This window comes from Pan paniscus, chromosome 19, assembly GCF_029289425.2.
Source record: "Pan paniscus chromosome 19, NHGRI_mPanPan1-v2.0_pri, whole genome shotgun sequence".
NCBI lineage: Eukaryota > Metazoa > Chordata > Mammalia > Primates > Hominidae > Pan > Pan paniscus.
The window spans coordinates 57,014,029-57,026,006 of record NC_073268.2 but is presented as its reverse complement, the minus strand read 5'-3'; the positions used below and the strand labels follow the sequence as shown (position 1 = coordinate 57,026,006).

General features: G+C 50.8%; 1 protein-coding gene across 1 annotated transcript; it reads right to left on the bottom strand.

The window, feature by feature from the left end:
* Positions 1-536: 536 nt before the first annotated feature.
* LOC100987570 (coactosin-like protein) lies at positions 537-10,235 on the bottom strand. Its single transcript, XM_034943310.3, has one exon. The coding sequence runs from the start codon at positions 2,695-2,697 to the stop codon at positions 2,278-2,280; it is 420 nt and encodes a 139-aa protein (XP_034799201.1). The 5' UTR covers positions 2,698-10,235; the 3' UTR covers positions 537-2,277.
* Between the last annotated feature and the right edge of the window lie 1,743 nt (positions 10,236-11,978).

Sequence of the window (11,978 nt, the reverse complement as noted above, 5' to 3'; positions counted from 1 at the left end):
CATTCTTCATATATTGTTCAAACTATGCAACTCCCCTGCTTAACACCTCTCCCCATGGCTTCCTGACGCCTTCCACGTAAAGCAGAAAACTGTTTGCCCAGGCCCCAGAGGCCCCCCCGCTGACCTCCCCAGCCCCACCTTGCTCTCCTCTCCCCTTGCTCCGTCTGTCTTTTCTGTCCTTTGAACACATCAAGCACATCCCCATCTGGCCAACATTGCACCTGCTGTCCCCTCCTCCTGGTGTGTCGCCATGTGGCCACCCCTTCTCAGCAGGACAGCCCAGATGTCACTGTCCTCAACCGTCCAGCCCCCAGCCCTCTGTGCACTCCCCACACCAGCCCTGTCCGGTAGTTCCTTCAGTGATGGAAATGCTCCCCGTTCGCTGTCAAACACAGCAGCCACCCCGTGCGGCTAACAAGCCTCTGAAATGTGGCTATTGCGATGGAAGAACTGAACTCTTAATTTTCTTCATTTTTTTTGAAAAATAAAATTTCTTTCTTAAGCTGTTTGAGTGCAGAGATGTTCTTCATAATCCCAATACAGTACAGATTTCTTTTCCAAAATGAAATGAGCAAGGAAAAAAAGAAAAAGAGCTATATAAAATTTTCTCATGAAGAACCAAGACAATCTCATCTTTCTTTAAAAACAAAACAGGCTGGGCACGGTGGCTCACGCCTGTAATCCCAGCAGTTTAGGAGGCTGAGGTGGGCGGATCACAAGGTCAGGAGTTTGAGACTAGCCTGACAAACATGGAGAAACCCCGTCTCTACTAAAAATACAAAAATTAGCCAGACATGGTGGTGGGCACCTGTAATCCCAGCTGCTCAGGAGGCTGAGGCAGGAGAATGGCCTGAACCTGGGAGGCGGAGGTTCCAGTGAGCCGAGATAGTACCACTGTACTCCAGCCAGGGCAACAAGAGTGAAACTCTGCCTGAAAAAACAAAAACAAAAACAAAAACAAACAAACAACAAAAAACGATCCTTTTGAATGTGTGGTGCAGGTGTAGGATTGAAGCCATGGGCTTTAGCGGTGCCGTGAGCCCAGGGCTTTGCTCACCGCTAGCACCACAGGGGGAGTAGCCCTCTGGCCCAAGCCATCCTTACTGCTTGTACAGAAGCTTCCTGAACCTAAGTGATCAGTTCCCAGCTCTCCTTGAATTCCCAGTCCCCACCCTGGGCCTCTCTCCCTAACACCCTCATTGCTTTGGGAGCCCCTGAAGTGAACCCTGAAATAGTCCCTCTGTCAACTCTGGGCTCAGACCTTTGCCCTTCTCTGTGTCACTAGGACATTTCAGTCAAGACGGTGGGAACGGGTGCTTTCAGACCCTGCCGCAAAGCCACTGCCAGGCAAGATTTTTTTTTTTTTTTTCCAGACAGAATCTCTCCCTGTCCCCAGGCTAGAGTGTAATGGCGCAATCTCGGCTCAGTGCTACCTCCGCCTCCTGGGTTCTAGCGATTCTCCTGCCTCAGCCTCCCTAGTAGCTGGGATTACAGGCACCCACCACCATGTCTGGCTCATTTTTGTATTTTTAGTAGAGACGGGGTTTCACCATGTTGGTCAGGCTGGTCTCGAACTCCTGACCTCAGGTGATCCACCCGGCCAGGCAAGTTTTAAGGCAAATTTTATCTCTTATTCGATCAGAGCCAGACCTAACCTTCTCACCACTGAGCAATCCTGCGTTTGCTGGAGATGCAACTTAGGCAACTCTGGATGAAGGTGGGATGAGGGAGCCCGGGGCAGACTCCAGGAGGTCTGGGACTGACTACAGGAATGGACTTGTGTGCTTATGAAGGCTACAATCACCAGGTGCCACTCCTGGCCCAGCTGCCCCTCAGTGGTAAACAGGAAGGGGGGCCCAAGAAAACTGAGATGGCAAAACAAATCTAGGCTCCAGAAGCAACATGAGGTTGCACAGATCCCACTAGGCAGCCTCATTATATGTAAGAGAAATGCCAGGAAAAGGGGTTACCGCAGGAGGCACCTCGGATCTGATGACAGGCAGGACCTTGCATCAAAATAATTTTTCTTTAGAACAAAAGAGAGGGGGAGAAAAGAAAAAAATCAAAGAAAGGGGTTCCACAAGCTTCATGAGATAAGACACAGCAGTGTTCTAAGGGAAGCAGGAAGGTGGGGGCTGTGGACACAGGGTGGCGGGCACTGCCTCTCATGGATTCTTTTCTCCCTGGTGGGCTGGTGGGTTGGTAGCTGAGGCCTGAGGGCCCCTTCCCCGGGGAGTAGACAGATGACTTTGGCAAGGGGCAGTGGGGAAGCTGGGGTTACTCCACCTGGGCATTGTAATTGATTCCCCCAGTCTTCTTCAGTTCGCTTTTCATTACATCTCCCTCCAGCTCCTTCTGATCACTGATCACAAACTCCTTAGTGAAATCCTGTATGACCTCCTTCACCAGGGTCTTGACATTCTCGCCGATCCACCTGATGAGGGTGGCATCCCTCGTGGTGACGCACACAAAGGCAAGCAACCAGATCTCATCTGTGCACTGTGGGATGAAGTGCTGGTATTCCACTCCTTGCCCGATACGGACGATGGTGGAGCCGTCATATTTAAAAGTCACCCAGATGACGGCCAAGCCGTCGTCTCGCGCCAGGTTGTAGGCCTCCCAGCAAGCCTCTTTGTCAACTTTGGTGGCCATTGCCACAGGGCCACAGCGGGGACACTGCCCGGGGTGACTGAGCATGCCCCTGGCTGCAGCGGGGATGGGAGCAAGGTAGTGGTGACAGTGACGCAGCGTCTGCAAACTCCAAGCACGGCTGCAGGTCCGCTAAACTCTTTTTTTTTTTTTTTTTGAGATGGAGTCTCGCTCTATTGCCCAGGCTGGAGTGCAGTGGCATGATCTCGTCTCACTGCAAGCTCTGCCTCCCAGGTTCATGCCATTCTCTTGCCTCAGCCTCCCGAGTAGCTGAGATTACAGGTGCCTGCCACCACCCCCAGCTAATTTTTTTGTATTTTTAGTAGAGATGGGGTTTCATCGTGTTAGCCAGGATGGTCTCAATCTCTCCCATTCTCCTGCCTCAGCCTCCTGAGTTGCTAGGATTACAGGTGCCCGCCACCACGCCTGGCTAATTTTTTGTATTTTTAGTAGAGGCGGGGTTTCACCATGTTAGCCAGGATGGTCTTGATCTCCTGACCTCGTGATCCGCCCACCTCGGCCTCCCAAAGTGCTGGGATTACAGATGTGAGCCACCTTGCCCGGCCGCTAAACTCTTAATTTTCAATTACTCCAATTGCTTGAAACTCAAATAGCCGTATGGGGCTAGTGGCCACCATTTGGACAGAGTGACTCCAACATTCCATGTGGTGTAATTTTATTTGCTAGCCTTTAGCATCATGTAATGTGATCTTCTTCACTTGTTTTCTGTCTCTGTGACCAGAGCATCAGCTCCTTGAGGTGGGGATTGGTTTGTCTTGTCCACTGCTGTATGCTGGGGCTAGAAGTGGGCCTGGCATATAGTAGAGGCTCCATATGTAATTGCTGAATGAATGCATGAGTAAATGAATGACTCCTGGGGACCATGAACTCTGAATTTCTCCAAAAGGAATGCTAGTTCTGCCAGGGATTGCTGCTCTGTGACCTCAAGTCAGGATCTTGCCCTCTCTGGGCTCAGCATCCTGACCAAGGGGCACTGGGGCCCCTCTGGTCCTGAGGCTCTGAGACTTACTGCTGCTTCCTCTGTCCTGTTGGGAGAAAAGCTGAGTGTTGGGAGAGAAGCTGAGGCAGGGCTCGCATGTCTGCTAGACTTGCTGGCTCTTGCTTCTAGCACTCCCATTATCTCAAGTAGCCACATGTTTCAAAGAAAATGCTACACCATGACAGCTGTAGCTCACTCACTTGATACATTGCTTCCTTTAAACCCCCACATCCTCACCATGTGTTTCTTTGTTTGAGCACCAATAAATAGCCTGGGCTCCCAGAGCTCAGGGCCTTTGCAGCCTCCATACTAGTGTTGGCCCCCTGGTCCCACTTTATTTCCTGTCTTTTCTCATTCCTATGACTCTGCTGGACTTCGAAGCCCCCATGGCCTGATGTTGGGTCTGATCACCCCAACCTGCCCAAGCTGCCCTTATCTATCCTTCATACCCGAGGCCCACCTCCTGCCTCCCAGCCATGTCATAGGAAGGGGGCCAGATGGGCTTCCTGTCCCCAGAGCCTGTGTCTAGGAAGTCATCACAGCAGGCTGCCTGTGCCCATCTCCTAGCAATAAATGGCCTTAGGAAGTATTTGGGGGTGGGATAAAGTGGTGATCACTGTGGGGCTGTGTCCCAAATCAACACCTCTCCAGCTGGCCAAGGGCAAGTGTTTCCCAGGAGCCAGGCCAGGGCAGGCTGGCGGTTGTGGCATGTGCACCAGGAGTCAGCTCCAGGGTCCTCCAAGCCTGGGCCCTGCAGTCGGCCACCTTCACCCTCTCATGCCTGTGCTTGGGGTTAAGAGGTGGCAGGGAGTGCTTGGGCCCTACATGCTTCTTGTGGGGGCCTGTAGGAACCAGGCATGAGGAAGTGAAGAGCAGGTGCTGACTGTGAGTGACTCTAACCCTGACTGCCCCAGCATCCAACACTCACACACATGCACATGTGCCTACTCACCTGGACACAACACAGCTATGCATGCTGACACGAACTTGCTCGGAGGCATGGGCACAGACACATACTTACTTGTTTTTGTTTTTATTATTTTGAGATGGAGTCTTGCTCTGTCACCAGGCTGGAGTGCAGTGGCATGATCTCAGCTCACTGCAACCTCTGCCTCCCGGGTTCAAGCGATTCTCCTGCCTGAGTCTCCTGAGTAGCTGGGACTACACACAGGAACCACCACACCCAGCTAATTTTTGTATTTTTAGTAGAGACAGAGTTTCATCACATTGGCCAGGATGGTCTCCATCTCTTGACCTCGTGATCCACCCACCTCAGTCTCCCAAAGTGTTGGGATTACAGGAATGAGCCACCGTGCTGAGCCATTTTGTGTGTTATTTTTTTAATTTTTATGTTTAGAGAGGGATCTTGCTCTCTTCCCCATGTTGGATTGCAGTGGTGGTATCCTGGTGCACCGCAGCCTCAACCTCCTGAACCCAAGCGAGACTCCCTCCACAGCCATGCCAGTAGCCAAGAATACAGGCCTACACCACCATGCCTGGCATTTAAACTATTTTTTTGTACAGATGAAGTCTTGCTATGTTGCCCAGGCTGATCTCAAACTCCTGGGCTCAAGTGATCCTCCTACCTCAGCCTCCCAAAGTCCTGGCATTAAAGGGATAAGCCACTATGCTCGGCCCTGTCTATTCATTAGATTTGAATTGCAAATCTTCAAAGTTCATCCATATTTGCAGGAAGTATAAGTATTCCATTCATTTTAATAACTGAATAGTATCCCCCTGTGCACATATAATACATGTTGCTCATTTATTCTTCTGTTGATGAACAATTGGGCTGTTTCTACCTTTTGGCTATTGTGAATATGCTGCTCTGAATGTTGGGACACAAGTATCTGTTTTTTTTAAAAATTGTGTTTTATTTTTTGATAAGTTATTGGGGTACAGGTGGTATTTGGTTACATGAGTAAGTTCTTTAGTGGTGATTTCTGAGATTTTGGTGCACTCATCACCAGAACAGTATACACTGCACCATATTTGTTGTCTTTTATCCCTCGCCCCCCCCTTCCAATCTTCCCCCCAAGTCCCCAATGTCCATTGTATCATTCTTATGCCTTTGCATCCTCATAGTTTAGCTCCCACATATCAGTGAGAACATATGATGTTTGGTTTTCCGTTCCTGAGTTCAAGTACCTGTTTGCAACCCTGCTGTCAGGGGTTTTGGACATCTACTTAGGAGTGGAATTGCTGGGTCATATGGTAGTTTTATGTTTGACTTTTTGAGGAACTGCTAAACTTTTCCACATTATACATTATACATTCCCATGAGCCACTGCATTATACATTCCCATGAGCAATGTGTAAGGGTTCCACTTCCTTCACATCTCCAACACTGGCTATTTTCCATTTGTTTGATAATAGCATCCTAATGAGTATAAAATGATGTCTCATTGTGGTTTTGATTTGTATTTCCCTAATGACTAATGACATTGAGCATCTTTTCATGTGTGGATGCTGGAAGTAGGGACACCGTGACAGGACAGTAGCCTTGGCATTGCCTTAGCAGCAGTGTAGGATGGGGACCAGGGAGCATGAACGAGGGTGAGGAGGGAGAGGAGTGGGGAGAGAGAAAGGGAGAAAAGAGATGGGGAGAGGGAAGAGAGAGGTAGAAAGCAAAAGATGAGTGGAAAGAGATGGGGGAGAGACAGAGGAGGCTGAGAGGGAGAGGAGGATGGAGAGAGCAAAGAGAGAGAAAGAGAGATGGGGAAAGGGGCAAGAGATGACAAGAGAGACAGAGAAGCCAGAGAGGCAGAGGGGGAGAAAGGGAGAAAGGGAGAGAGGGAGAGAGAGACAGAGCAGGAGGTCGGGGCACTCTGGGTCCCAGTTTCCAGTGCAGTTGTAGGTCACCATCACCTAACTGCATGTGCAATAAAGCCCTCGTGCCTGCTGCTCGCAGCCCCTAAGAGTCCTTCCTCCTGGAGAATAAAACCTTTGAGGGCTGCCCTTCCTCACTGGATTTTGATTGTTTCTAATGAACCGAGTCATCCTGTCTATCACCTTCCTGGGCTCACGGCTCCACTGAATGCTGCCCCCTCGGTTTGGGAGGACCAGTGGTGCCCCCATCTCACCAGGCTCCCAAGGAAGCTTGTGACCTTGGCTTGGGCCCAAAGTAGCCGGGTACCCACTGGGACTCTGCTTCTCCCTTCACTAAGAGAAGAAAGAGACCAAAGAATGGTCTGCACAGAGGGCACCTGTGCAAACACCCAGGGAACCAGGGAGTTGAGCCGTCTTCATTTCCTAACAGACACATTCCCTTCTGTGCCTCCTTAATGAGGGCATGAAGCACAGTATGCGTGTGTCCAGCTGTGTGCAAAGGCATGTGTGTGTGCATGTGTGTTGTGGGAGCATGCAGTATGCAGCAAGGAAAGGGCAGCTCCTGCTCAAAGCTGCAAGTCTCTCTGAAGGAAAGATCAAGATTCCCTGGACCACAGCAGGACAGTGTTTTCATTTGCATTGAGAGCATTTAAACCTGTATCTTGAGTAGCATATAAACTTTGTTGGTTAACTGTTCTTACAAGCATTTACACAGTAAGATAAACATATGATAACATACACTGAAATTATGCACCCTGCACCCCACCGTCCCAACCCCGGCCAAAATTATCTTGCAAACCTACACCCAGCAAAAGATCCCATAGTGCACTTTGGAAGGTATAGACAGGAAGCCTGAGTCTCCATCGCTCATTCCATCTTTTCACCAGCTGTGGGCTACCAGGCTGCATTGGTTTGCTAGGGCTTCCTTAAAGTACCACATACTGGGCAGCTTCAGCAACAGAATCTCACTGTCTCACAGTCCTGGAGGCTGTAGGTCCAAGATCAAGGTGTCGGCAGGGAAGGTCCCTTTCCAGGGCGGTGCAGGAAGGCTCTGTTCCAGGTCTCTCTCCTGGCATGTAGGTGGCCTTCCCAGTGTCTCTTCACCTCATCTTCCCTCTATGCATGTCTCTGTGTCCAAATTTGCCCTTTTATAAGGATATCAGTCATATTGAATTGGGCACCCCCTACTGATCTCATTTTTCATGTTAACTTATTTCTATAAGACGCTATCTCCAAATAAGATCACATTATCAGGCACTGGGGCTAAGGACATCAGCATAGGAATTTCAGGGGACAAATTCAACCCATCACATAGGCCATCCCCGAGGCCACCTCTGCGTCATCTTTGTCTACAGGCAAGTTGGCATCTAAAAAGTGTCTGCCCAAGACATGCATCTGGCCCATGGTACAGCCAGTCCACACGGCCAATGGTGAAATCCGGGTGGCATTGTTTCCTCACCGCCATGCCTCATGCAAGCAGCTGCCTTCTTATAACGGTGGACACAAATCCCGGCACTGGTGCAGACGCTTGCTGGCTGTGGGTGAAGTAGCCCCATGTCAGTGTGCTGCAAAGATGCAGCTTAGAATGTTATGGCTTGTGTGAAAGATACGCAGATTTCTATTCCTTCCGATCTGTGGTTTCAAGTTCTGCTCATCTGAACCCAAGGGGCTCTATAGGGTGCCTCTGGAACAGCCGGGGTGTTAGGGGTGCTGAAAAGGTGTTAGGGTGCCTAGGCTCAACCCCAGCTTCAATCACACAAATAATCTTGTTGACATGATTTTTGGTTAATTTTTTTTTTTTTTTTTGAGACAGAGCCTTGCTCTGTAGCCCAGGCTGGAGTGCAGTGGCCTGATCTCTGCTCACTGCAAGCTCCACCTCCTGGGTTCATGCCATTCTTCTGCCTCAGCCTCCCAAGTAGCTGGGACTACAAGTGCCCGCCACCACGCACGGCTAATTTTTTTTTGTATTTTTAGTAGAGACGGGGTTTTGCCATGTTAGCCAGGATGGTCTCGATCTCCTGACCTCGTGATCTGCCCGCCTTGGCCTCCCAAAGTGCTGGGATTACAGGTGTGAGCCACCGCGCCTGGCCTGGTCAGTTTTTTAATTGATCTTTTGTATAATTTTTTTGTTTAAGAAAGGGATCCTTTGGCAGAAAGAAAATCTGAAACTCTAAATACTGTCCATTTTATCCATATATTGTTGGTCATACCCCCAAAATATATCCTGATTCCAGCCATTTGTCATGACTGCTTTAATCTGAGCTCCCTTCATTTTTCACCCGGATTATTGTACCAGCCTCCCCAATGGCCTCCCCACTGCCACCTGGCCCCTCCCCAGGGCTCAGAAAGATTTTTCTGCAAAGGACCTGGTAGTAAGCATCTTGGGCTTCGTGGACCCTGTGGTCTTTGTTGCACCTACTCAACAGTTACTCAGCTTCGCCACTGCAGCCCCAAAGCAGCCCCAGACAAGAAGCGAACACAGGGGAGGAACTGTGGCTCCAATAAACCTTTATTCACAATAGGAGGGGGGCTTCATCTGGATTGTGGGCCATAGTTTGCCCACCCCTGCCTGACTTCATGGCAACACTAACCTTCGTATTTACGCCTCTTTTTTTTTTTAATATTTATTTTTGTTGTATGTATTTATGATGTACAACATGATGTTTCTTTTTTTTCTTTCTTTCTTTTTTTTAGTATTTATTGGTCATTCTTGGGTGTTTCTCAGAGAGTGGGATTTGGCAGGGTCATAGGACAATAGTGGAGGGAAGGTCAGCAGATAAACACGTGAACAAGGGTCTCTGGTTTTCCTAGGCAGAGGACCCTGCAGCCTTCCGCAGTTTGTGTCCCTGGGTACTTGAGATTAGGGAGTAGTGATGACTCTTAACGAGCATGCTGCCTTCAAGCATCTGTTTAACAAAGTACATCTTGCACCGCCCTTAATCCATTTAACCCTGAGTTGACACAGCACATGTTTCAGAGAGCAGGGGGTTGGGGGTAAGGTTATAGATTAACAGCATCCCAAGGCAGAAGAAATTTTCTTGGTACAGAACAAAATGGAGTTCCTATGTCTACTTCTTTCTACACAGACACAGTAACAATCTGATCTCTCTTTCTTTTCCCATTTCCCCCTTTTCTGTTAGACAAAACCGCCATCGTCATCATGGCCCGTTCTCAATGAGCTGTTGGGTACACCTCCCAGATGGGGTGGCGGCCGGGCAGAGGGGCTCCTCACTTCCCAGACGGGGCGGCCGGGCAGAGACGCTCCTCACCTCCGAGACGGGGTGGCGGTCGGGCAGAGACACTCCTCACTTCCTAGACGGCATGGCCTGGAAGAGGCGCTCCTCACTTCCCAGACTCCGTCTGCAATCCCAGCACCTCGGGAGGCCCAGGCGGACAGATCACTCGCGGTCAGGAGCTGGAGACCAGCCCGGCCAACACGGCGAAACCCCGTCTCCACCAAAAAATACAAAAACCAGTCAGGCGTGGCGGCGCACGCCTGCAATCCCAGGCACTGGGCAGGCTGAGGCAGGAGAATCAGGCAGGGAGGTTGCAGTGAGCCGAGATGGCGGCAGTACAGTCCAGCCTCAGCTGGGCATCAGAGGGAGACCATGGAAAGTGGGAGACAGGAGACGGGAGACGGAGAGGGAGACGGGAGACGGGAGACGGGAGACGGAAGAGGGAGAGGGAGCATTTACGTGTCTTAAAAACATGTGTAAGCCGAGTGCAGTGGCTCATGCCTGTAATCCCAACACTTTGAGAGGCCGAGGCTGGAGGATTGCTTGGGGGCAGGAGGTCCAGACCAACCTGGATAACACAGTGAGATAACTGTCTCTACAAGAAACCATTTCAAAAGCAGCCAGGCATGGGGGCCCACACATGTAGTCCCAGCTATTCAGGAGGCTGAGGTGGGAGGATTGCTTGAGCCTGGGAAGTCAAGGCTGTAGTGAGCTGTGTTTGGGCCAGTGCACTTCAGCCTGGGTGACAGAGCAAGACCCTGTCTCTGTCTCTCTCTCCATATATATATATATATATATATATATATATATATATATATATATATATATATATATATATATAAAATTTATTTATAGTGTGTGTAATGGTTGTCTACAAGGCACACCTTTAATTAATCACAGCCAACCCTCAAATAATACGCATAGTGTAGGACCCTTACAACGTTACACTCCCAGCTCTTCCCCCCACCCACCTTTTGTTTTCTTTCTTTCCACAGATTCTGTGTCCGTCTTCCTCTCCTCATTGACTCTGCATGAAGGGGATTTCTGGTGGAGTAAGGGTAGCAGGCGAGAAATGAAGTACCAAGAAACTAGCAAAGGGTCTTCTGGTTGTCTGGGGACAGTCCTCCTGTCATCCCCAGCCTAGTCTCAAGGGTTCTGGGCCGGTCACCCTGCGGCCTCTGTGCTGTCTCTGGATCTGGCCTCCATGGGAAGGACCCTGGGAGACCCAGCAGAGTGGGGTGCCTGGGTTGACAAACATCTTCCTGTTCCTCTGGCTACGTGGCCCAGGAATAGGCCCAGACAGTGCATCCAGATGTGCGAGGCCACATCACTGCCCCCTTTGAGATGGCCCAGAGGACCTTGTGGCACAAGCGTGAAGCTCAGCACCCGGAGCCTGGGACCAACTGCCCCTCCCTGTGTCCTGGAGTTGGGGTCCAGTCCCGAGAAGACTCTCAGTCACCTGTGGGTGCTGATGAGGGGAGGGAGAGGTCTGTGGACTGAGAAGGGCCATTGGTAGGGGACTCTGAGCACCACCGCTCAGCGGTCTGGTCAGTGGGGGTCTGGTCAGCAGAGATTGAACTCTGGGGCTCAGACACAGAAAACCTGCTCAGTGACCCTTTCTCCTTTTTCAGCTCTTGCCACACGTGCAGAGAGAGAGGAACTTCCAGTGCCCGCTATGGAGCCACAGCCCACAGCATGGGGAAGTCCCCATCCAGAGGCAGTGCTGCAGCTAGAGGTAGCTCCAGAGTCCTCCAGGCCCTGCACAGATACAGCCAAAGACCAGCAAAGCGACAAGCTGCCAGACCTCATGCCACCTGCTGTAGCCACTGGGCTCAGCCCTGGAGCTGAGAGCATCGCTGGAGATAGACGTGGCAGAGAAGAGGTTACGAGCATGGCCCCAGCCAGCAGCTCCCACGCTGCCCCTAGTCCTGGGCATGGAGCGAGCCTTGGTGTCAGAGACCAGGGTGTGCAGTCTGAGCTCCTCTACCTTACTAAAGAGAGGCCTCTTTTATTTACCAGAGCCACAGCCCTGCTGCCTCAGGACCTTTTCATTCTGCCGGTGCTGGGGCTGTCTATCTGCAAGCTGGAGGTGTTGAGAGCAGGAAAAGGAGGCTGTGAGGAAGGGTTCGGGCAGCTCCTCCTGCTCTCAGAGGTGGCCTCCTCCTCCAGGCATGGAGGTCTGTCCACTACTGGGCTTCTGGGCTATTTGCCCCTGATTTGCTCCCTGGTACGGGCTCTTCTTAACAGGCAGGCAAGGGGTGCGG